A 26918-nucleotide genomic window follows, 5' to 3' on the forward strand; every position below is an offset into this window, starting at 1 on the left:
TGATTTTTTGTTCGCATAGTTCAGTGATTAGAAGTCTAAGAGTTGGGATCCAGTAGAGGAGAGAATTTAATTTCTAAACATGGTGATTCCCGAGTTTCATCGAGTGCTCATTTTAACAGGATTTGTCCTTAAACTCTGGAGTTGTGGGGATACCATGCAAAGGAATGATGTGCATGGCATTTAGGACCTCAAAAGTGGTTAGGACCTAGCAAGTGGTTCCTTGATGTGGTTATCAGGGGGAACTAATGCCCAACCATAAAGCGTTAACATCCAAACACCGGGTCCTCAAAAAGCGCAGTCCCCAGTTCCTCTTGTGAAATTAAGAGGAAAATGCTTTTCTGGAGCGGTGTTCACAATTGTCCTTCTATCAGGAATTCCGAGACTTGTGGGTCATTCCTCTTTTAAGAAAGACAGTGCTGTAAGATTAAAATTTGCTTTATGGGAGTGGGTTGCTGGTAGGAGTGCAATCAGTGGTGTTTTCTTTCAACCTCAAATTAGTCAGAAATCTAATTAATGGAAAGGGGGGAAGATTCCCAGCCAAGAAGGGCTCTTCCTGTCTGTCTGCCCTTTTCCTTGTGCGATCCTGTGTTGTTGTTAAGGATTATCATGATCAATGATAAGGAGTAGGGAGTGGTCCTGCTGGGGATTCTTTAATTAGGTCTACTCTGTCTTAACTTTTTTTTCACTATACCTTCCTTGCTGTGGTGCACGGGAAGAAAGGCTTGCGTGTATATTAGTGTGTATAGTCTTATCGTCTCTCACAAGGAATAGTCACCCTTCTCTAGTATGAACGCTCCTTTTTAATTTTTGTAAAAAACCCACAGACTTTTGACAGGAGGGTAATAATATTATAGAAGCTAAAATTTCTCACGTACTTTGCCCTTATTGCACGTTTAACCTTCACCTCGGCGGCTCCAGAAAGACCCATGTGATTATTCCCCTTTTACAGATGAGGAATCCGAGGCTCGGGAGAGTTCCATTCCTTGCGGAAGGTCGCTGGCTGTACGTGGCAGAGCTAGGATTCCAACCAGGTGTGCATGGCTGTCACGTGCAATTTAGGGAGATATGCTTGGCTTGAGTTGATTCAGTTTAGGAAACAGTATTTGGTGGCTGTGTAGAGCCTTGCAGGTACTTTGCAGTGTCCTAAGGGACTCACATAGGGCTGTAATCTTAGGGTCCAAAGTTGACAAATTAGTGGTTTCTGTGTTCCCCCCTCTGGGGCGCAGTGAATGGAGACTTGAGCCTTTGTCTTTAACATTTGGGGAAGGAATCTGGGATTCCATTTTCTAGCTTCCATGGACTATAGTGAATAATGCTCTCTTCAGGGAAAGTATTTTAAAATAATATTTCTAAGGGAAAATTCTCTTCTAGATGTCAGTGAAAACATTTGAGTAGCATCTTGAAAATGACTGCCTATTAAGAGATAATGTTGTTGGAAATGTCCTTGCTAGCATTAAAGCGGGAATTGAGGGAATTGATTTCTCTTAGGCATTCATCCTTGTTTTTTTGTTTTTTTTTTTATTTTGCTGCTGAACTGAGTGTCATAGTAGAAAGTATACTCCCTTTCCATTCATATAAACCTCTGCTTGGTGGCCTTTTCATGTCTTACCCCCCTCCTGTCCCCAGGAGGAAAATCAAAAACGAACTGAAGGCTGAGGTCAGTGAAGCTGGAGTCCTCAGATGCCTTTGACACCTCCCATCCACATTTTGTTCTCTTCCCGCCCCACCTTTGAGTGTCCCGCAGAGAGGATTGCAGGCTGCTTCCTGAAGCTTGTCAGAAAGGCGCCTTCCTTCTTGCAGGAGTCTCTAGAGGATGTCTGAGGGACAGAAGTTATCCACACCCTGAGGTTGTAGCATTTCCCAGGCTGCAGCGCTGAGGAAGCCATGGAGGAAGGGACCTCGGAGGTGAGATGGCCTGTGGCCCGTGACTGAGCTGCACTACAGCCATGCCTTGCCCTTTGTCACACACAGGTGACAGAGTAGATAGAAGACGCTAAAATTCTGAAATCATCTTCACTCCCGAGTCTGGAGAAACTATAAACTCACAAGGGGACAGTCTCCTTACAACTCCCATTTTCAAAGATAGCACGAAAAACAGATCTTCCGTGATGCATGCACATTTCTAAAAGTCATTTCATGGGAAATTCCCGAGCTTTGCAAAGGCAGCCTGGAAAAACATTGCCTCTTCCCTGGTGAGGGGCAGCCGAGATGCCTGGAAATTCAGTGACTAGTCCAAGGTCATATGTGCTTCAGACCTCTTCCTGCCTGCGTGTGTGAACAAAATGGATTATAGCAACAAAATGAGGATCTTAATGTGTTTGTAAGAAAATGTATCCATATAAAACCGGAAGCCTTCCTAAACTAAAGAGATGTATCGGAACCAGCTTTGACCATTAGATTGTGTGTGTCTGGGGGACTGGTTGTCACCAGCATTTTTAATGAAAATAATTCTTTAGCTGACCTAGAAGACAGTAGTCCTAATTTTTTCTTACACTTTGTGGCACAAAACTGAGAACATCAAATCCAATAGTGTTTTCTGTTTGAGGTTAGACATAGGAATGCCTAACAGCCACTCTATTTACCAGTTGCTTCCATGTTTTTTATTTTCATTGGTCTTTGTGTAGGGCAACGTGATACTTCATTATATTCTTGCTTTTCTTTTTTCTTGCTGTCAGAATGGACTAAAACCTGAGTGGACAGTTTCTTTAGAATTCCTTACTGTTCCATTTCTAATTTACTGCCATTTGCACAGTATTTCTATTTCCTGCCCTATGGCACTATAGAACTTGGGACAAAACCAAAGATTGGGGTTGGAGGTTACTTAGTAGAATAAGCTTTGCTAACATGTAATGAAAGAATTGATGTGCCTGCGAACCTTTCATCATGGAGATGGGGGATTGGCTACTTTAGGTTTATAACTAGGTATTTTGCCTTGAATCATAAGTTACAAAGGAAGTGGATTATATAATCTTAAAACATCTGCTTCGTTTTATGAAAAAATGAGACTCAGAAAAATAAGAGCCCTTAAAAGTATGTTATTTAGATTGTTTCCTTTCTTGAAATTGGCTTCTTAATCTATGCAATTATTATCTTTAAAGGGTTTAGTATTTTAAGAGCTATTTCAAATCATTTTTCTTAGCAATGCATGGTTGCAAATGCATAAGTATTTGATACAGAATACTAGAAATGTGGGTGCATGCTTGTATATAAACCAAAGGGTTTTTAATCCCACCCCACATAGAAAGGAAATAGAAAAATGTGGTGATGCTGTATCCATTTCCTTAATAGTTTATTTTCATTTGTGCTGGGTACTAAGTGCCAGTTTTTGATTAGCTGAAAGATATTTTCTGTTCCTGGAAATAACTGGGTCAGTTTAAGTCTGGATACCTGAGAGAGCCATGTCAACCATGGGCTCAAATTAATGCAGAGCTGTTTGCCTTTGGGAGGGATGAGCACATATTTTTTGATGTGATGAAACAGTATTTTGTAAACACTTGAACTAAATGATCCCCAAAGGGGATGTCAATTGATTTAATTTCTGCATTGCTGGGGTGTCTCTTCATGTGCATAATACCAGGTATAGGCTTGCAGGGTGCGTCTCTCATGGTTTCCTTTTTTTAAGGCAAAACCTTATATTAAGTTGTCATCACATCACTAGGGGAAAAATGGGTCCTTTTTCCCCGCGTACATTATTTCTAGGAATGTTCTTTATTAGAAAGCAACAGATCTGCCACCAGACCTCAAGCAGGAGAGGGAAGGAAAGAAAGAAAGAAAGAAAGAAAGAAAGAAAGAAAGAAAGAAAGAAAGAAAGAAAGAAGAAAGAAAGGAGGGAGGGAGGGAGGGAGGGAGGAAGAAAGGAAGGAAGGAAGGAAGGAAGGAAGGAAGGAAGGAAGGAAGGAAGGAAGGAAGGAAGGAAGGAAAAACTTAAAAAGGAAACTTTCCAAACCTTGCAGTTTTTGCTTGTACTGAAAAACAGTCTGATGATTTAAAAGTGAGAGTAATCTTTCCAGGCAGTCAAAGTATGCAGAAAGTGCACTAGCCTGGGAGAGCAGGGCAGTTCTGGAACCTTTGGCAAATTACCTAAACTCTGAACCAGCTTCCTCACTGGTGAAGAGAAAAGATGAGAGAAGCTCCAAGAAGCATTTCAGCACCCAACTCACTGATTCTGTAGAAGTCAGGAGGCTACTGTTGGCAAAGCATGAACATAAAGCTCAGTAAACAGAGTAAAACTCAAGGTTTTCTATGGGTTTTCTAAGCATGTTCCTCCTATAAAGATGAATTTTTTAGTTTGAGGGCTGTAGACACACAAATAAGCAAAAATATCTAGGGTTTTGGGTTCCCTATAATATGAACACAGGCATCACGAGGCAAATCAAGGAACTGATCCGTTAAGAACCAAATTACAAATTTTAGCAATAAGCTTCAGTAAATCTGCAAAATTGGGGAATTTACAGCAGTTACTAATGATCCAGTTTTTTGAGGGAAGAAAAATGCCTCCGTGTAATTGGTGATAAATCTGAAAGCTTAACAGTAGCGACGGAACCTATTCTAAAGGTTGTCTTAGAGAGCAGGGGAAATTGGCATAAAAAAGATCTGAGAGTCAGAAACCTGGGGAGTTTACAAAGCCTATGGCAATCCCAGGTTTTACAGATGAGGAAACTGGTCCAGACAGATTATTTTCTCAAGGCTACTTAACAAAGCAATGCATTCTTTCCTGAACCTGTTTTCCTGACCTGTTGCAGGTAATACTTTGCCATCTTGGTGTGATGGATTATTAGAAAGTTTTACAGTTTCTAAAACAAAACTGTTTTACATCTGAAGAAATAATGTTGGCTGCTTTTTGGGTAACCAGGCTAAGGAGATGCCTGTATGTGCTCTGTGGGAGAACCTGCTTTCCACTTCATGCCTCCCTTCCTTTGTCAGTGTTACGGTACATGGGACCGATTAGCATCCTTTCACAAACTCCTGTGCTTCACCACCCCTCCACCTTTACTCGGAATCTTCTCTCCCCCATCCACTCTTACATAGGAGATTATGTTAGCCTCCTTGAAGGCTGAGCATAGACCATGTGCCCAAGCAGCCCCCTCCCACCTCTGAATTCATACATGTCTTTCCTGTGCCTCATCACATTCTCCTCCGTACTACATGTTAGTTCTTAGTTTACTCTTCCTTCCTTCCTTCTTTCTCTTTTCTTTTCTTTTTTTTTTCTCTCTCTCCCCCTTCCTTCCTTCTTTCCTTTTCCTTTCTCTCTGTCTTCCTTCCTTCCTTCCTTCCGTCCTTCCTTCCTTCCCTCCCTCCTTCCTTCCTCCCTTCCTTCCTTTGTAAGAAAAAACTATGGTGTGAGAATAATACATTTCAAACTGGTGGCTTTGGTGAGTAACATAACTACTTTTTTAAATGGAATTGAAAAATGTAAGACTGCATAACTAATTTTAAGTGTTATTTGGTGAAACTTGTTTCAGTTCTGCGTATGCTGGTACAGACACGTGTGTTTGTATACGTGAATGTGTGTGTGTGTGTGCACATGTATACATACATTTGTGTACCAGGTTATAATGTAAAATGTATTTCTTATCATGGATCCTGGTCAGAAAAAATAGGAAAACCACTTCCCTAGAACAAAAGTCATATCATGGCTGTGTAATATTTATTGAGCAACTACCTTGTGCCCCACGCTGCTGTAGGTGCTTAGGATGTATCAGAGAGCAAAGTAGACAAAGAAACTCACCCTTTTGGAGCTTACAGAGGGGAAAGTAAACATAATACATATTTTTGAAGGAGAAAAAATAAAGCAGGAAAAGGGGTATGGGGTGGGTGGGAAGAGGCCAGTATAGCTGGATCAGTTAGCTCGAGGGAGATTGGGTGACAGATGGGGTATACGAAGAAGTTAGGGCATGTGGGCTGTAGGTAGTTTCACCTGTGAAATGAGTACTCACTGGTGTTCTGTAGCAGGTCACTTGGGCCTTAACAAACCCAAAGACCTTAAAGTAGCCCTTAGGAAACCAGTTCTTTCCCTAGTAGAGGATCATCGGACACTATGTACTCAACTGTGAATTACCTTTCCATTTGGCTTCCTGCTTCTGGGCAGGAACCTCTGTCTGATTGTCCCTGAGCACAGCTGTAGCATACTTAGGAGATGTTCAGTAAATAATTACTGAGTGAAGGGGGGAAATGAAGGATGATTGGCTTCACTTACATGTATGACTACACCAGAATATTCCTGAAGGTAGATTTGGGTCCGCCCCTGTTAGCCCAAACAGACTTAGAAACTGAATTAGTATCGACTGGCCTTCCAGAAGCTTCCTAACTGGTTTCTTTCAGAATATGCACAACAGATGTTTAGAATGCTTTTAGGCACCTGAGGGTAGGAATGTAGTTGCTAGTCAAAATCTTGGCTGTGATTAGATAACATTAAAGTGTAATAAATATTACTATATACATTCTGCAATCTGACTTAGGCCATCTAGAAATTCATTTTACGGAGGTAAATCCTGATAACCAGTCTTTGGCAGTTGTGTAGGTTTAACATTTATTTTTATTATTAATTGCAAAGAGAAGGGGTTTTGCATTATAGTTCTCAGTCTGTTTCTGAAGGGAAGAAAATATTAATGGATTCTTTTTTTTTTTTCCTTCAAACAAATCTATTTGTACTTCCAATATGGAAGAAGTACTCTTTCAGGACATAAATGAATTAAGAAGCTTTGGGTAGGTGCACCTCACCCAGCGTGGGAAAGGTAGGAGAGAAAAGTTGACAGGGTGGAGAAGGGAGAATTTAGGAGTAAGGGGGAGAACAGATTAAGAGCTTGCAGTGTGAGAGAGCATGATGCATCCTGGGAACCTCAAGGAATTCAGTAAGATGAGCAAAGCTTGCATTTGGAGGCCTTCCAGGAGACAAATGCATAAGGCAGAGGCCAAATTAAGAAGGTTGTGGGTCTGCCGAGGAGTTTGGACTGTATCTGAAAGGTGGTGGAGAGTCAGTGAAGAATTATAAGCAGGAGAGTAACATCATGAATTATGTATTTCATAAAAGCGAATCCAGGGGCTCAGGGACTCTTGGACTAGGATAGATGTGTTGTGGGCAGGGAGGGGCAAAGCTTATCACAGAATTCAGTTGGGAGATCTTAGGATAATCCAGGGAGAAAGAGTCCAGACACCGGAATACAGAGAAATGTTGTGTGGCTCAGTGGTTCTCAATCCAGGCCAGCCTTAAATTTACCTAAAGAGCTTTTTTTAAAAGATCCTCCCTAGACTGAGAAAATCCAAATACCTGGGAGTAGGTGGTGGTTCATGGTTTTAGAAAGTTCCTTAAGCTGATGCCTACTGCATCCAGGGCTGACAGCCGTTGAGATCAAGTTTTTGAGGACATGGTTTGCTTCTCCGGTGGGCTGCCCCATGAAGCCTGTGCGACAGTCGTGTAAAATTGGCCGTCTCAATGGTAGCTGGAAAATGGGTAAAAAGAATCTTCTTCCATTGGAACAATCTGTGTGACCAGGGTGGGGAAATGAATTTTGTTTTGGATCAGAAAATACCACCTGCCTTCACACAGCTAATATGTTTCTCTGTGGCTGTAAAAGCATCAACATTTCCATTGATCTTTGCCCACAGGTCTGTCATATTTGGGGGAATCCAAGGAATCTGGAAACTGCTTGAATTTTCTTGCATTCTTCCAATTCCTTAGACTTTTATTTAAGAGATACATTCCATGTAGTTGTGGCATTTGCCTTGAGTCCTGATTTTGGTAGCCTGTTGTCAAAGAAGGCAGGGAGCCTGACAGTTCCTACTGTGAAGATAGGGCACACAGAAGATGGAAGTAATCACATCTCAACCCAATTACTGTTGCTCAACTGGTTAAGATCAGTGAGTTCAACAGAATGATGACGGGGTTGGGAATTTCTGTTTAACTCACTGTTGAGGGTAAGGGGAAGACAGGGTCATCCCTTCATGCCGGGAAATGTGCAAATATGGACTAATGGTTCCCAGCCTTACACAAAAGGGTCTCCTGGACCTCATTCATCTTATACAACTAACCACTAAAGCTGTTTCCAATAAATATTTCCTGTTTCCTCAACACATTTGTCTGTTGTTTGCTCAGAGAAAACCCAGGCGTTAAAGCAGCATTGTATTTCCATTGTGCTTTTGGTTTCTGATGGCATTTTTGCCCAGTAGAGAATGTTTTTAAAAAAATCATCTTCAGGGGCGCCTGGGTGGCTCAGTCGGTTAAGCATCTGACTTCGGCTCAGGTCATGATCTCAAGGTTCATGAGTTCGAGCCCCGTGTCGGGCTCTGTGCTGACAGCTCAGAGCCTGGAGCCTGTTTCAGATTCTGTTGTCTCCCTCTCTCTCTGACCCTCCCCCATTCATGCTCTGTCTCTCTCTGTCTCAAAAATAAATAAACGTTAACATTTTTTTTTTTTTTAATCATCTTCAGGGTGCCTGCGTGGTTCAGTTGGTTAAGCATCCAACTCTTGATTTTGGCTCAAGTCATGACCTCACAGTTCATGGGATCGAGCCCCGCAGCAGGTTCCACTCTGAGCATGGAGCCTACTTGGGATTCTCTCTCTCCCTCTCTCTATGCCCCTGTCCCCCTCCCCCCCGTCTCTCTCTCTGTCTCAAAATAAATAAAAAACATTAAAAAAATCATCCTCATAATTGCATATATTAAAGGAAAAGTCATACCTTTAGAGCCAGTTAGAGACCTCCAAAAATGGGCATGAGAATTTAGTGACTGAAGTAATGCAATGTATACATGGTTTTAATGTTTTATTTATTTTTCTTTAATTTATTTAACATTTAGTTATTTTTGAGAGACAGAGAGAGGCAGAGCATGAGCAGGGGAGGGGGAGAGAGAGAGATACAGAATCTGAAGCAGGCTCCAGGCTCTGAGCTGTTTGTTAGCACAGAGCCCGACGCGGGGCTTGAACTCATGAACGGCAAGACCATGACCTGAGCTGAAGTCGGATGCTCAACTGACTGAGCCACCCAGGCGCCCCAATGGTTTTAATATTTTAAATGTTGCTCAGTGTTACATATATATTTTTAAGGGAAGAACCTGTCTTGCTCATTTCTGTGAGTCCTAGTTCTGTCTCCACTGTGGCATTTGAATGTAAAGAAAACTCATTTTAAGAACTTATTTCTCTGCTTGTTTCCTCGTCTGTATAGAGATTTTAGTAATCCATGTTTTAGGATCAATGTGAAAAGTAAATGAATTAATATGCCTTTTAATGCTTAGACAGGGTCATGCACATATGAAGCACTCAATAAAAGTTAGCCATTGAGGGGCGCCTGGGTGGCTCAGTTCGTTGAGCAACCAACTTCAGCTCAGGTCATGATCTCACAGTTCGTGAGTTCGAGTCCCACATCGGACTCTGTGCTGACAGCTCAGAGCCTGGAGCCTGCTTCACATTCTGTGTCTCCCTCTCTTTCTGCCCCTCCCCTGCTCCTGCTCTGTCTCTGTCTCTCTCTTTAAAAAAAAAAAAAAAAAAAAAAAGCCATTGACAGAATTGTCCGGAGGGAGGCATCTGGGAGGCAGCATTTGGGATAGGCCTTGAAGGATGCATGAAATTTGACACTGAGAACAAGGAAGATCATTTCATGCCGGGAAGTCACAGTGGTGCATGGGGAGATGAGCACGGGTTTGCTTTCGCTGGGAGATAGAGTGAATAGAGAGAGCTGAAAAATCAGGCTGCATGCCTCCCGGAGAGCTGGGGAAACCATGCAGAGGTGTTCAGACTTGATTTTCCAAGCAGCGGAGTTCTAGTGAAGTTAGAGAGAGCAAGATCAACACTATAGATTGGGAAGTGCGATGAGCCAGGATTCTCTCCTCTGAGAGAGGACAGAATTGGAGACGCGGCGCTTTAGTTGGGAGACAAGAGGGAAAGTAATGGACTGGATCGGGGGCGAAACCAGAAAGGGTGTTCTCTACTCGACTTGGATGTAGATATGTATTCACTTCACGTTAAATAAAATGAAAGTACTGATTTTTTTCCCCCCAAATCAGCACTTACATCAGACTGTTACCATTTTCTCTCAGTAATTGGAAAGGGGTGGGAGTGAAGTCCGTAACTATTTCATTTATTAAAAAACCAGTGACAACTTTTTACAGTTTTTACAGTGTTCTAATTCTGATGCCTAGAGGAGCAGTGAGTTTTCAGTTGTTCTTCACCCAAGGGTTCACGAGTGGACATTCTTAAGTGGAAGCTAGATGTGATACAGACTTTTCCTATTTCCCATGGTTTCACACCTGAAAGAAAGACACATTTTCGTCTAGTTGAGGGTAAGGAAAAGGAAGGTAAAATACCTGGATCTCTGCAGTTCTTGAAAATGCTGCTTTTTAGCCATTGTAAGCCTTTAACTAGATTATCTGCTGAAGAAGCAGAGGTTTGCCTGTTCACACCATTCCTTTCTAACCAAGTGGCCCTGAGAAGTGTGGCTATTTGGATACAGCTTTTTAGATGAATCTGTGGTCACATGGGGGCTTTTCATTTCCTTGGTGGTAGGGAGTGAGTTAAGAGAATGACAAGATAGCAATAAGTATTTTGGGTTTCTGAAATCACCGGGGGCCTTAAATGAGCAATATGTTTGAGAACATCTGGTAATTTGTAAAGTATTATATAAATAAATATGAAGGCTTTTTAGAAAAATGCCTTGTATCTTACATGCCTCTTGGCAGGAAGCCATTGTAATAAGAAAATCAGAAACATGCTCTAAATAGGTAGCAATATTGGCCGGTGAAGTGTGTCTAATTCAGGCTTTTGTGCGTGTGCTGACCCAGTGTCGTGTCTCAATGTAAGTCAGAAAAGAAAGGATGTTGAGAATTTCTGGTTACTCACCACTTGTTGAGTAAAATATTAAGAGAGCAAGCACATTTACTTTTTAACAATCTGTTGTTCAGAGTCTAACAATCTGTTCAATGGAAATACCTCTAAATAGTCAGGAAAAGTGAGTTATTTTTTTTAAACAAACACTTAGCTTTTTTTCTTTCCTTGTCTGTCTTTGAACAGGGGTCACAGAGATAGAGGAAAAAAAGTTTCCTTCTTCTTTTAAATAAAACGTCGAGCTTTTATGTTTTTCCAGCAATACAGTTGTCTAGAAAATGTTTATTTTATGATTTTATGTAAAGCTTCTTTAATCCCTTTCTGAGACAAGGTGTGGATATGAATACATGAAAAAAATGTTAACTACAGGTAACTCAAACTGGACAATTCTATATATTCTTCTATTCTGAGCAAACATTGAGGTTCTTATATATGTATGTCACTTTTCCCTCCTGTCCTGAATTCACTCCTGAATCTCATGTTTAATAATGCTGCTTTCATTACTATGCTGAAGAGATTCATGAAAGTAAACTTGGCCATGTCATTTTTTTCCACTCGAGTGCCTTAATTGATTTAGTTTAGGTATTTATTGACTAACTCACCAGGAGATAGCAGGTTGTTTTTTGCTTTGGCGTGCTCTATAAGGACATCCCTACTTGCTTTAAAGAATTTGAGTGTTCTAAATTACCTTTCTTTAAAGGCCAAAGAATTCGTGAAATAATAGGAGAAAAACTGCTGTGAAACCATAAAGTTACTAGACAAAAGTAAGATATGTATGCTTCTCCTAATATGGATTATCCGCCTCCCTCTGGCTCAGAGGAGAGATGCTTAATGAAGATTTGAATCTGGAATAAATCAGTCAATGTTGAGGCATCTATAAATGAGTGAATCGCCTTACATAACTGAGTACTCTAATGGCCTGTGGAAGGTGGGAAGAAGAGTTGAAAGAATATTCTTTGTGCAAGCAGAGAAACTAATGAGTGTGCCCCAGACCTGCTCTGTGAGTCAGTTTTAACTGGATTGTAAGTACGTGCTTGAGTGAGTTTGAACACGGTGTGTCAGGTGCTCTTGGGCTTTCTGTTTATCAATACTATCTACAAGATGTTAACCACAGGGAAGCAGAGCTTTATTAGGCATTTTGGCCTGCCAAGACTGTGGGATTTGTGGACTTAATGCCCTCTGGGTCACCTGACAGCCTGGGTCTCTACTGCTGGATGCACCTAAAGGCACATTGCCTCAGCACCTGGACCTTCTCTGCACATCCCATTGTGGGGCAGAAGGTCTGTTCCATTGGGCAGGTTAGTTCTCTTCCAGGGTGTCACGTGTATTTGGTGGCCTTTTGTTGATGTGAAGAGTAAACCAGGTTAGACCATCTGGGCTTAAAAGTATTTAATCCCTCTTAAAACTGCTCATTGTGCCCTGTTTTCCTACTGATTTGTAACCAGAACACAGGAGCAGTACAGAATAGTAACCTACTGTTAAGACCCCATTTTTATTTTTTAAGGAAAGTCAGGTTGTTATGTGCATTTTCTAAAGTCTGAAGAGATGCACAATAATTTAAATCATTTGAATTACGTGGCTTTTATGTATGTGTATATGTTTATTTTGCTTATCCATTGTCAATAGGCCTATTTTGCTTCTATAACAAAATCAGAGTTTGTTAAGGAAGAAAGCATGCGAGGTCCACATGACTCACACTGCTGTCTTTCTTCTGTTCTATTACAGAAATTGAAGCGAAGGAAGCTTGTGATTGGCTACGGGCAACAGGTTTCCCCCAGTATGCACAGCTTTATGAAGGTGAGCGGGCAATGCCACTTTTTTTTAATTGGCGCAATCATATCCTTGGTTCATGATATTATTGATCTATGATTTAGTTTCAGACATTTTAGTGTTCGTTAAAGTAGTTCATTAAGAAAACAGTGTAGCAAGTCATAAGACCCTCATCACTCAAAACAAAAGCTAGGACCATGATGATAATGCAACTAACATCTTCTCCCATTAGGTCCCTCTACTCCCCTTACCCAAAATAACGGTCATCCTGAAACTTCTATTTGTCATTTTCCTTTTGCACTTTCCTAATACATTTTTATAAAGTTGCTTTTACCCTTATAAAAAGGATATTATGCTCTATGTAATCTTGTAGGATTTAATTTTTTTCACTTACTAGTATATTGTTAAGATTCTTCTATACTGTGGGTCCCTCTAGGTCACTTGCTTTGACTGCTGTGTAAATAGCCCGTTGTGTGGGTAGACTGCAGTTTATTCACATTCACTCTCCGATTGGTGGGCATTTCAGCCTTTTCTGTTTTACTTTTATACACTGTAGCCTTAGGAACATTCTTGTACATCGTAGTACTCTTGTGGCACATCTGCAGTAATCTGTCTTGTCTGTAATACGCAGAAGCAGAATTATTAGGTGATGGAGAATACGTATGTTCAGTTTTACAGTGCAGATTTTTCAAATGTGCTTATACTGATTTTCACCCCTACCAGTAATTCTATAAAGATTCTGTCTGTTCACATGCTCTCAACCCTTGATCTTGTCAGACTTTAATTTTTGCCAATCACGTGGATGTATTTTGACTTCAGTTTCCCTGAGCGTGAATGGTAATGTTCATTTCTTCATATCATCTGGCCATATGCATTTGCTCTTCTGTGGAATGTCTGTTCCCCATTTTTCTCGTGAGTTGATAGCACTTTTCATAATGATTTGTAAGAGCTCTTCGTTCATTCTAGTAAGCCTTCATTGGTCATGTGTTGCAGATATATTCCCCCAGGTTGTAATTAGGCTTTTCACTGTTGTTTAAGACTGTCATTTGGTGAATATTATTTTTTATGTGGCATTCACATTTTTAATTAAGAAAAATGGACCTTTAGGGGTGCCTGGGTGGCTTGGTCGGTTAAACATCTGACTTCGGCTCAGGTCATGATCTCGCAGTCCGTGAGTTCGAGCCCCGCATTGGGCTCTGTGCTGACAGCTCAGAGCCTGGAGCCTGCTTTGGATTCTGTGTCTCCCTCTCTCTGTGACCCTCCCCCGTTCATGCTCTGTCTCTGTCTCAAAAATAAATAAACGTTTAAAAAAATTAAAAAAAAAAAAAGAAAAAGAAAAATGGACCTTTAAAAAAAAAGAAGATGATGATCTAGGCTGGATTTTTACTCTTTCATTTTGTCACCAGTGCCCTTAGCGGTTACTGGGATGCTGCAGCCCAGGATGAAGGGCTCCTCAGGTGTGGCTCATCCTGAGCTTCCGGTGCCAGGTGTGGGTGGAGCATACGCGCAGGTGGTGAAAGGAATAGGCTGTTCATTTACATGGGATTCTTATCATACTGTACATGTTATCATTTAAAAAGAATTACAGGGGCACCTGGGTGGCTCAGTCGGTTGGGCGTCCAACTTCGGCTCAGGTCATGATCTCGCAGCCTGTGAGTTCGGGCCCCGCGTCGGGCTCTGCGCTGACAGCTCGGAGCCTGGAGCCTGCTTCGGATTCTGTGTCTCCCTCTCTCTCTGCCCCTCCCCCACTCATGCTCTCTCTGTCTCTCTCTCTCTCTGTCAAAAAATAAATAAACATTAAAAAAATTTTTTAAATAATAATAAAAATAAAAAGAATTACAGGCGCGCCTGGGTGGCTCAGTGGGTTAAGCGTCAGACTCTTGATTTCGGCTCAGGTCATGATCTCACAGTCGTGAGACTGAGACCCACATTGGGCTTCACGCTGAGCATGGAGCCTGCTTAAGATTCTCCCTCTCCCTCTGCCCCTCCCCCACTGGTGCATGCACACACACTCTCTCACTCTCTCTCAAAAAAATAATAGGGGGGTGCCTGGGTAGCTCAGTCGGTTAAGCGTCCCACTTTGGCTCAGGTCTTGATCTCCCGGTTCGTGAGCTCGAGCCCCGCATCAGGCTCCATGCTGACAGTGCGGAGCCAGGAGCCTGCTTCAGATTCTGTATTTCCCTCTCTCTCTCTCTGCCCCTCTCCCGCTCATACTCTGTCTCTCTCTCAAAAATAAATATTTAAAATAAATAAATAAATAATAAAAAATTACAGTTGTGAACCAGTGAACTCCATCTATATGGGTAATTTGCAAGCAAATGTTGGGTGAATAGTGAAGTGATTCCTAAATTGAGAATAAATTAAATGACCAACAGGACTTCTTCCACCTGAAGCATCTTTGTTTCCTCAACTCTGCTGAGAGGATGACACTAAATATCTCTCATTCATTCATCCATCATCCATTCAGCTAATCAACAAACCACTATTAATTCTACACCAACAGGGATGCCCAGCACTGTGGTAAATGCTACATATTCTATAAAAATAAAAGCGTCATTCAGACGTCAAAGAGGACTTTTAAGGGATTGCCAGAATCTCAAAAAGCAAACGTAATTTTGGTTGATTTACATTTAGAAAATACGTCTTTTTCATCACCTAAGAAGGAAGGGGATGCCATCATGTGACAAAATTTCTAAAAGATTCAATTGAAATGAAATATTTTCACCAAGGATGTCTGGCTCTTCTCACAATAAATAGTGAGTGTAAAACATGTCTTTTCCTCTAGGGTAATAGGAATCAGACTTCTTACTGGAAAGTGGCATTGGGCTCTCAGGCGGAGCTAGTGGTCACTGGCAACCTTCTTTAACACATGAGCAAAGCCTGTGAGCCCATGCTAAGAGTAGGTATAGTTCGTAAGCTCAGAAGTGCTAGACATGATCAGCAGGTTGCCTTGAAGAGGGATATGGAGTGGGTGGGTGAGAACTCCCCAGAAGGAAATCAGGCAGAGACCATAGAGATCATCTTTATTTCCCTAGCTCACTCAGCTAAAATAATTCATTACCTAATTTACACTACCTGCTCTTGTTCATTGTGGCCCAGACTCAATGTGTGGTATTTTCCCATGAAGCTGAATTCAGAATTATTTTATTGCTAGACTGTGTAAAATATCCTATTATTCCTCCATTGTAGAGATCTCGCATTCCTTCTCCTTTTTTCTTGTTTCTTTCTTTTTTGAAAGGTACTTGGTGAACGTGCATGCTTATTATGGTGGAGTTGCCTATCTGTCCCTTAGAGAGAATTTCTGACCTATTAACATTTAGAGTATCTCTGTCTTTCGTAAGTGCTTGGAGGTAGGGGAGGGCTGGGGAGGGACCTCCCTTGTATCGCATCCAATTCACAGCTCCACTGGAGACAGGGAAAGATAATTGCATTAGCAGTGGCAGTAAGGTGGCTGTCCTTTTGTTCTTCTGTTTAGAAATTAAATTTCCTCCAATTATGTTCATTTTTGGTGTTGATTTGCTGCCAAGCAGCACTTTGTGAAGTGTGTGTTTGCTAAGACTCGGTCCCAGTCTCTGTCTTCCTTCTTAACGCGTCCTAAAATTCAGACAGCATTTTCATGGAACATGTTTGGGATCTCTTCACATTTAGAAGTCTTTTGAAGCCTAAGCCTGCTTTTGAGACAGACTGTGTATTGTTCTGGGCTATAATTCCTGCACTACATCCGGCCACTCTGTGCAGGGTGAGTATACACACACTGTGCAGCAACCCACACATTCCTTGTCTTCCTGTTTTGCTTTATTTCGGTCTTTGGCGATTTATACTTCCTGCCCTTAAAGCCAAGCTGGACGATTAAATCCTAACGTGAAGAACTAAGAGCTTCTTCTGTACATTGGTAAATCGTATCTTTTAAAAACCAGTCCTTTCGGAAGAGTCTAGGCAAATAAGAGAAAATCATTTATTTAATTATTTCACTTGTCTTACGTCTAGTCCCTGTGTACTCGAGAATTTTTTTTTTAACAGAATCTTCAAGTTAATTTGCATCGGAAAAGAATCTAAAGTACAGTTCTGGGTACAATAAGTTAGAATTGCTAAAATAACACAGTCATGATCTCCTATACACTTAACAGACATGGGAGCTTTTAATTTACATTTATAGATCTGATGTTCTGCTGTGAAAGTATTAAAAATATATTCTTTAATGTCAGCTCTGTCATTTAATACTTGACGTTCTGGGTGTCTGTTCAAAGTGATATAAAACGCCACAACCTCCAAATAGCTTCATAGTCTACTGTGCTTGTATTTACAATAGTTTACATTCACTGTGAGCCTATAGTGTTGGTCTATAAGTTAATGAAGAGATAAATTCCTGCAATACTCAATTTCATATATTTCTTTGTAAATCTTGGGCTGCTTCATTGGTCTGCCTGCATTATTCAGGGAATAGTATCAATAATCTAACTCTCACTTTCAGAAAAAAGAAGAATAGGCTCTATCACTCATTATGTTAGTTTCCAACGTTAAAAAAAAAGATACTCTATCATTATCTCTAGCAAACGGATTGTTAAGAATATGGAGCTCCATTCTGTAAAACCAGTGACTGGAAGTTGGAAACCATAAAAATGTAACAGTCAGCTGAAGAACTAGGACATTCATTACCAATCACCTGTATCCCCAGAACTCCTGAGGGTGGGTCTATCCCAGTATTGCAGCATTAGCCATTTTAGAGGCCATGGGGTTGGTTTTTGTTTTTTGTGGTTTCTCTCTCTCTCTCTCTCTCTCTCTCTCTCTCTCTCTCTCTCTCTCTCGGTTATGGTAATCATGGTTTCCTGCCTTTCTGACTTATTTCACCTATTCCTGGCCCACAGAGGTGCACAGAAGAACTCATACTTAGCATATCATGTAAGCATTCTACGGGGAAGACTGAATATACCCTAATAGCTGCAACTCCAAGGAGGATAACTCATTTTTATGTAGTGGCAATTCCAGAACTGTTGTAAATTTCCACAGTGATGCTCCCAGTCATCCTCCCCTCTCCTTGAATGTATTTATCAACAGGGGATAAAAAAGGGAATTCTTCTACTGAGTTGACTTTCTCCCCCCTTTTGCCTTTTCAGTTCTGCTGTAACTCCCAGTAGTCTGAGTACTGAACTCTCCTACAGATTAAGGGATTTGGAATTCTATTGTTCTACACAGCTTGTAGCTGGCCTTTTGTTTTAGGGGGAGTTACATAAACTCCTGAAAAGCCATATGGAAGTGCTAATATTTGTTTAAAAATAGCATATCCTGAATTCTCTTTAGCTTTTGATGTCATGCAAATGGTTAGATTCCATTTACTACCACTTGCCATTGTTCTCTAGACCTTTCCTTGGCCCAGTTTTCCATGACCTCTTCCCCTGATCAAATGTGAGCACACACACATGGAAAAAAAAAAAAATACAACCACATTAAAAAGGAGTATCCTTCTGGTATTGATTCTGGCTTACATAATAATTTATAGCAGGGGTCTGTTGCCTGCTGATTTGTTTAAAGGTGGAACAGTGTTTTGAACCACTTATCTTTTGACAAGAACAGATCTTTGAGTCCACAGACCACTTTACATCTAAGCTCCTTTAGGACACCGATGGAATTGTTTTAAGTTGCTTTCTTCTCCTATAGCACTTGATAGGAAATGATGTGTCCTGCACACAGTAGGTGTTCAACAAATTACTTTTTTTCCTCTGCTAAACTGAGCTAGATTGGCAAGAATTCAGGTGTTCCCCAAGTGTCCATCGATGGATGAATGGATAAAGAAGATGATGGAGTATTGACTCGGCAATCAAAAAGAATGCAATCTTGCCATTTGCAACTACATGGTTGGAACTAGAGGGTATTATGCTAAGCAAAATTAGTCAGAGAGAGACAAATATATGACTTCACTCATATGAGGACTTTAAGATACAGAACAGATAAACACAAGGGAAGGGAAGCAAAAATGATATGAAAACAGGGAGGGAGACAAAACATAAGAGACTCTTAAATATAGAGAACAAACAGAGGGTTGCTGAGGGGGTTGTGGGTGGGGGATGGGCTGAATGGGTAAGGGGCATTAAGGAATCTATTCCTGAAATCATTGTTGCACTATATGCTAACTGACTTGGATGTAAATTAAAAAAATTAAATTAATAAAAAAAAACAATTACAAACAAACAAAAGAGAATTTAGGTGCCCAATAAACATATGTGTTTTTATTTTTCTTATAGATCTTCTGTTCCCCATTGATATTTCCTTGGTCAAGAGAGAGCATGATTTTTTGGACAGAGATGCCATTGAGGCTTTATGCAGGTAAATGGAAAATGGAAATGCTTTGAGTGTTTTTCTTTCTTTCTTTCTTTCTTTCTTTCTTTCTTTCTTTCTTTCTTTCTTTTGTCTGTTTTAAGAATGCAGTATTATCAAGATGGTTTTTGCTCACCTTTGTTGTACTAATCATGTCAGGTGTTTGATTAGTGAATGTTTATATTAATTTACTTCATTGTAAATCATAGGCCTTTCAATTAAAATAAGTAAAATCTTACTGTTTAATATTGCCATGAAATGGTACTATCCTAGGAGGTACTCCAAGAGACCATTCTGTATTCAATACCATATGATTGCTGAAACATATAACATTCAGATGGTTTGAAAACTTGGAACAGTGTTTTTTAAAAGGCAATGTAATTGACTGTAAGGCCCCAGCCAGATACTCTAACAGAATCAAAGCTGTAGTTAAACTGAATGGAAATAACACATTCAGAGGAGTAAAGGAGGGGGTGGGTTACAGCATTGCTAGAGTTAAGAGAACCATTGTTTGAATTCCAGAGAAGCTTCTCTGAACTGTCTTCAGCTTCCCCAGGTACCAAATAGTAACAATAGGATTAAATAAGGTTGTAAAATAACTTGGCACAGCCTTTAACCTACAGTGGACAGGCAGTAAATGAGCACTGATGTGACATGAGAATAAACCTGTCAGAAATCCTTGTTCGTTGTGCTGGTAGATCTTTAGGCTGACGGGCAGCTGGTAGGTTTTAGAAAAGTGGAAGTAATAAAACATGTAACAGACAACGATGGGGCACTGATAATCCTTTCAAACTCCTGATTTTCTATTCATTTTTAAGTTAATTCATCCTTTGCAATTTTCTTCAAAACCTACAAGCTATAAAAGCTGCATCCTGGGGGGAAATTATACGTAGAAAAAATTCACGTATTCATTTTACGTTTAAAATTGAAATAACTTTTCTTTCACTCAGTATTTATTTTAACTTGTAAAAGCATCTTTAAGGTAGAATGACACTCAGTATTTAATTTCCCCTTTTCAGGCAAAGAAAGCAGTACCTCAGTGAAAGTACTGTGTTTTGCCTTTCTTATGTAATGTGGTGTTTCCTTTTTTTTTTTTTTAAGTTCATTTATTTATTTTGAGAGAGAGAGAGAGAGAGAGAGAGAGCAGGAGAGGGGCAGAAAGAGAGAATCCCAAAGCAGGCTCCACACTGTCAGTGCAGAGGCAGACAAGAGGCTCGATCTCACAAACCATGAGATCATGACCTGAGCTGAAGTCAAGAGGTGGCCACTCAACCGACTGAACCACCCAGGCGCCCCTGTAATGCAGTGTTTTCTGAAACCGCTAACTCAAACAGTGGTTTTAGGGAAAGATGGGCAGGATGTTTAGAATGGTGTATGAAATAGACTAGTACTCGTTGTTTAAGAAAGAGAAAATGCTATATTAACCACAGAAACACTGTCGCTTTTCAAATCCAATTAAACGGCTGCTTAGAAACGTCCAGGGTACGCACACATTTTCTGAAAGCAGCCGAATCCCAAGTCCTGCACTGTAGTATGTAATACCATAGCTATGTCATTGGCAATGAAAAAATGTCACTAATGCAGTTTGGGAGGGAAGAAGTCAACATCTGGAATATAAACTACTCCAGACATTTTTAAAATGTTTTAATGCTTAGCTATGGGGTAGAATTAATTTATTTTTCAATTCATCATTGGTGATAACGCATATAAATGAGGTCACTCCTAAGATGAATCCTAGGAAATATTTACACACTGAGTCAGATTACCCATTTCACACATTTTACGCCACTTAGTAAGTGGGCTCTCTAAGCAGCAGCAACAGCTTAGGAATTTCTGGGTCATAAAAATTTCACTGCAACATTGCAGCCCAAAGGGGTCATGATTATATTCTTGAATACTTTTTTTTTTTTTTTAATATCAGTTTGAAATGTAATTGCCCAGCTCTGAGGGGAAGGTCGTCCTCTGCACTTTGTGATTTCCACTGGCTCTCTCTGTTCTGTTGGAGAAGCCACCACCCTTTGAAGGGAATAAATCTGTGTTGCTGAATCTTTTGTGAAAAAAGCCTCGAAACAGCTGGACCAGCTAGACCTTGATCTGTATTTGGACTCTGCAGTGTATTCTGATTGGTTTCCATTTTCTTAGATGCAGAGAATATCGTCTCAAAGGTTAAGTGTGAGGAGGCAGTGAGGTAATGAGTGTGAACCTGCTTTAAAAAATACTAGGCCCAAATCAGAGGCCCACATTTGAGTATGTGGAAGAAGTCTTGAGGTTGAGTTTTCTTTCAAAACAAATGCTTCAGAATTCACGTAACAGTCATCACCTTGTTTTAATGGAAAACCCAAGGGCTCTTGTCCACATGTTCACATAGGCTCCTCAAGGCAAATGATTCTCTTTCAGGAGGCCTAAACAAGTGTTCTCAAGAAAACGATGGGGGCATCTTCTTTTGAAGTGCACGACAGGTTGTGAGTTGTCAGCAAAGTAGTTGGGGGTACCTGTTTTACTAATTATGTGACATTTGTCTCATTAACGAGACTAGCCTCTTCCACATAGTTTCTCAGCCCATGGAATTCAAGGGCCAGTGAATCACGAAGCTGTTGCATAGTTTGGAAGTTTGCCTTGTGATTTGCCAAGTTCTCTCCAGACTGACAGACTTCTTATTGTAGACTTCCATCTTTTGCCTTGTTGAAATATTTTTGAGAAGTTGATTTTAAATACCTATGGTAGGGGCATCTGGGTGGGTTAGTCAGCTGAGTGTGTCCGACTTTGGCTTAGGTCATGATCTCACTGTTCCTGAGTTCGAGCCTTGCATCGGGCTCTGCTGACAGCTCAGAGCCTGGAGCCTGCTTCAGATTCTGTGTCTCCCTCTCTCTCCCTCCCCTGCTCGTGCTCTCTCTCTCTCTTTCTCTCTTTCAAAAATAACAATAAAATATATATTTAATGTTTTCTTTATATATATATAAATATATATATGGTAATACGGTTACAGAAACTCAGTTGAAAAGTTTTACTTCATAAAATAGTAAATATTTTAACATTTTTATCTTAAATAAAACCTTTTTAAAAATGTTTACTTTGAGAGAAAGAGAGAGCACGCATGCAAGAGGAGGAGGGGCAGAGAGAGGAGAGAGAGAATGCCCCTGCTGACAGGGCAGAGCCCCACGATGTGGGGCTCGATCTCATGAACCTCAAGATCATGACCTGAGCCGAAATCAAGAGTCACATGCGCAACTGACTGAGCCACCCAGCACCCCTTAAATAAAACCTTTTAAAGTTTGTTTTAAATAAAATAATCTTTACATGGTTTCTCATTCCTACCACCACCCCAAACACACACACAACACACACACACACACACACACACACACACACACACACACACACACGGATGTTACAACTGCTCCCAGGTACACACTGGTGTTCTGCTTTAAGATTTATTATAAACATTCTTATACCTATGACATTGCTGATCTCTTAGCAGAGTCTACTTAAGAGTAGAAGACTTGTACGTTTAATGTTTTCCTGAAAATCATGATAATACTATCTTAATATAAAGTCTGGTAGTGACCAAAAGTTACAATTAAGGAACTACCATGTTTTTTGGATTTGGGTTGCTCACCAACATTCTTGCACTTAAATTTGCAAGGGATTTTTGTATTTGTTTCCTTGGAGAGATTGGCTTTTGCCCCAGTCCTGCTAGTTTTGCTGTATAATCCAGTCTCAATGATAAGGCCAAGATCGTGGGAGAGTCACATTCAATATTAATACTGGGGGAGTGGTTTGCTTGCCTTGAAGCATATATAGATAATAATGCAAACTGTGACCTACCATTAGCATACCTCTTCTGACAGGAGTTTTGTCTCCCTAGCATCTGAGAAATATCCCATATCACTGTTTTCCTTTGGAGTTAACGACTGACTCCTCCTGTAAACACACCAAAGAATTATGTAAATAAGGTGATAATCGTATAATGATAAGTACATACCCACACCATCATCTTCAGTGTGCACTTTGTTGTAAAACAGCCCTGGAAATGCCTGAACTGTGTAAAGCAGCCTGCCGCATAACAGATTTCAACTCTGTCACTGTTTCTGTTCTATTAAAAGGGAAGCACGTAAATTTTTAAAGCAATTGCACTGATTCCCAGAAAGTGTCTTTAAGAATCACAACAGTTTTTATTTGTCACGTCTTATTAACTGTTCCTTTTTCTTTCCTCACATGTATCTTCTCTTGTACTCTTCCCTGTTTTCGTTCTGAATACGAGGCCCCAATGCCCTCCTGCCACGCTTTTATCAGGGTGCTTGCGGCTGGCTCCCTGCAGCAAAACTCGTGAAGCTTTGATGGCCCATCTTGTCCCCCCTCCCCCTTCAGAGCAGGGAACAAGTTGCCCAGCAGATAAGACCGACACGTTCCTGTGGAGCTGGGCCCTGTGAGGGCCCTGGGGGGCTGCAGCCACCACGCCTTCTGGCCAGATGGTGTGTGATACCAATGTGCTGCCATTCATTTGAGGAATCATGCTTAGGGCATAAGCTGCTCCTGGATATTAGCATCATTAAGACTAATTTTAGAAAAGAATGCAGGAGATACTGTTTTTTGAACGTTAGAGCCACCATGTTTTATTCTTGTGGCCTTGAACAAGATTCATGACCTCTCGAAACCCCCTTTCCTTAACTGTAAAAGGAAGGAAAATAGTAATATATATATGTAATATATATATAGAATATATATATTACATATATATAATATATATGTAATATATATATAGAATATATATAATATATATATGTTACATATATATATTATATATATATAGAATACATATATATATACCATAAAGTTGTAGAGTAATATACATATATATATATATATATATACACACACACATACCATAAAGTTGTTGTGGAGACCAAAATGAAATAACACATATGAGGTGCCGGGCATGGAGCCTGACCCAGAGCGAGCCCCAATTCATCTCGCTACAACCTTTTCATGTCAATATTGTCTGAGTAGCTACAGTCTCACCAGTGGGCATTCTTTGGAGGTCCTGGGAACAGATGAATTTTACAGAAACCTCAAGGAATAACTTCCAGGCTTCAAAATTGAAATGCCATTAGCTTGGTGCTACCAACATAAAAAAAAAGATAATGTTGACCTTTATAAAAGTTGCCTCCTGGGTCTTTTTTGTTGGACTCAAATCTGGAGTTTGTGAACTAGGCCCCTCCCCCCTGCCACAGGCTTCCATGCCTAGTAAACCTGGTTATAAACACCACTCAACCATTAAAGCCCAAATGAACTCAAGTGGGTATTTGATTACAGGTTTGATTAATGAAACCCAGACCTAAGACTAAGTGTAACCATTCCGGATTCTTTAAATCTTGAAAACATTTAAGAACTAAAACACACTGTGGGTATTAGTCACGTAAGTAAGGCTGGCCCCTTGGGGAGGGACCTTATAGCTACTCATTTTAAAGTTTGGGCTTTTTCTTAGTTATTTGTTTTCTCTCCCTCCCCATCGACAGAGAGAATTTTTCTGAACATAGGCAACATAGGCGTCCTGAGTTATCTTTGTTTATTCTATAAACAGGCTACCACGTAATCTATGAAATCAAAGGCAGTCTTATCAGCAGGCAAAAATACTTTCTATCCTCCTGCATCAAGTTGTTAGACAAGTTGCAAGAACAGAATCGGGGAGATAAAGCCTTGAAGCAGTCTTATGGTCAGTTTGAATTTGTGTGAATTAAATGCTCTTTTCCTATGAAAACAGAAGAATTGCAATTGTAGGAAAAAACGGGTAGCTGACCGTGGAAGACAGATTCGTTAAAGGTTTATTTGAGGAAGACCAAGTGATGGTCATCTGCAAGCTGTCAGAGAGGGCTGTCATTCACACTTTCACATACCACGTATTCCTGCATATGTAAAGGGTTTCTTTTCTCAGCTATTTCATTATTTCCCGATGAGGAACTTTGTTTTGGGGGACTTTGTGGGGGGGAGGGGTTGTTTGGTTGTTTTGTTTTGTTTTAGTATTTTTCAGGAAACCTGAATTATTTCCCTAATTGTAAATTGACATGTTACTCCTTGACAGTGGTAAAAAAAAAAGTACCCAAAGTAAAAATATGACCCTTGTTCCAAACAAGAATCTGATCAAGTTCTTCTTGCTTGAACTCTAAAGACTTTGACCCTCAAGGCTGCTGTATAAAAATTTTTTCAGTAATTGCACTATTGCTACGACTGTACCCAACATTATCCTGTCCTATACAGGACGTTGTAAAAAGAATTGGGTCTTAGAGAGGCACCAGTTTCCTTTCTGTGCAAGAACTCATTACATTTTTGAACAGAGTGTCTAAGATTATTATTTATTGCAGAGAACTAAAAATTGGTTTATTTCCATCTTTGGATTTTTATTTGAGATAGAATTTACCATTTATTTTACCAAGAACTCTGCTTGGTTCCTTGCTGCTGTTCCCATTTCTAAGGAGACTTCAGTGGCTCTTATTTCTTGGCACTGTGTGGAGCTACCTAATGGCCCAACCTAGGTGCTCTAGAAAGAATAAAATCCCTCATTGAGAGTTGTTTGTTCCACGAAGAATAAGAAATACCGGATAGTGTGTCACTTTACTGTAAAATATCAATAATCAATTTAAATGAAGAAAGGTAGGGGCGCCTGGGTGGCTCAGTTGGTTAAGCGTCCGACTTCAGCTCAGGTCATGATCTCACAGCTCGTGGGTTCGAGCCCCAAATCGGGTTCTGTGCTGACAGGTCAGAGCCTGGAGCCTGCTTCAGATTCTGTATCTCCCTTTCTCTTTGTCCCGCACCAGCTTGCACTCTGACTCTCTCTCTTAAAAAATAAATAAACATTAAAAAAAGTTTAAAAAAAAATAAATGAAGAAAGGTGTAAAGGTATTTTTAAACTGTTCACTTCTTAAAGAAGTTCCTAATACTCTTCTAAATTAAAATTTTTTATAGAATAAAGAAGCTCATTAAGCATGTCACCTGTTTGGAAAAAATATTTATCTACCCATCATTGGTTTCCTATCTTTACTAATATTACTTCTTTGCTCTGTAGGCGTCTCAATACTTTAAACAAATGTGCAGTGATGAAGCTGGAAATTAGTCCTCATCGGAAGAGAGTGAGTATATACGATATATAATAGGATGGGAGGAAAGGGGGCAGACCAAAAACTGTGTGTTTTGTAACAGGTTTTATCTCTCAGACTCTTTATTACTTCCTTATTCCAAAAACATCTGCATTTTTTTTTAATTTTTTTTTTAACGTTTATTTATTTTTGAGACAGAGAGAGACAGAGCATGAACGGGGGAGGGTCAGAGAGAGAGGAGACACAGAATCCGAAACAAGCTCCAGGCTCTGAGCGGTCGGCACAGAGCCCGACGCGGGGCTCGAACTCACGGACCGTGAGATCATGACCTGAGCTGAAGTCGGACGCTTAACCAACTGAGCCACCCAGGCGCCCCAAACATCTGCATCTTTAACATAATAATCCCTTCAGGTTTACCAAAGACCAAGTAGCCTTATGTAACTGAAACCAATAGTTGCAGCGAGGTGATGAATTGCGGTTTTCCTACTGTTTGTTTTTTTTTTTTAATTGAGATAGAACTGACATATAACATAATACTAGTTTCAGGTGTATGACACAGGGGCTCAATATCTGCATATATTACAAAGTGATCATGGCCAGAAGCCTCGTAAATATCCATCACCACACATACTTACATTTTTTTTCTTGTGATGAGAAGATCTACTTTCTCAGCAGTTTTCAAATATACCATACGGTATTATTAACTATAGTCACCATGCTGTACGTCACATCCCCGAACCTTATTTATTTTATAACTGGATATTTGTACCTTTTGACCCCTGCCTCTGACAACCACCAGTCTGTTCTCTGTATCTATGAGGGTTTTTTTTTTTTAATTGTTTTTTATCGGAACAAATCATCTATTATTTTGCCTTTTTAAGTCATTGCCGACTCCAGATTAAAGGAATAAGACTTAGGGAACCCCAGTGAAT

At 40.3% G+C, this 26918-nt stretch overlaps 1 protein-coding gene across 29 annotated transcripts in view; it reads left to right on the plus strand.

Annotated features, from left to right (window-relative positions):
* DLC1 (DLC1 Rho GTPase activating protein) overlaps positions 1–26918 on the plus strand; it is a 560457-nt gene that overhangs the window by 511835 nt on the left and 21704 nt on the right. For 27 of the 29 annotated variants that reach the window (XM_042983066.1, XM_042983079.1, XM_042983071.1 and 24 more), the window contains 3 exons: positions 12539–12610; positions 18823–18904; positions 25956–26019. In XM_042983066.1, coding sequence (XP_042839000.1) covers positions 12539–12610; positions 18823–18904; positions 25956–26019 — 218 coding nt within the window. Of the gene's footprint in view, positions 1–10152; positions 10273–12538; positions 12611–18822; positions 18905–25955; positions 26020–26918 lie in introns of those variants that run through there. The other 2 variants (XM_042983091.1, XM_042983094.1) reach the window with 2 other exon arrangements.

The sequence above is a fragment of the Panthera tigris genome, chromosome B1 (genome assembly GCF_018350195.1).
Source record: "Panthera tigris isolate Pti1 chromosome B1, P.tigris_Pti1_mat1.1, whole genome shotgun sequence".
Classification (NCBI taxonomy): Eukaryota; Metazoa; Chordata; class Mammalia; order Carnivora; family Felidae; genus Panthera; species Panthera tigris.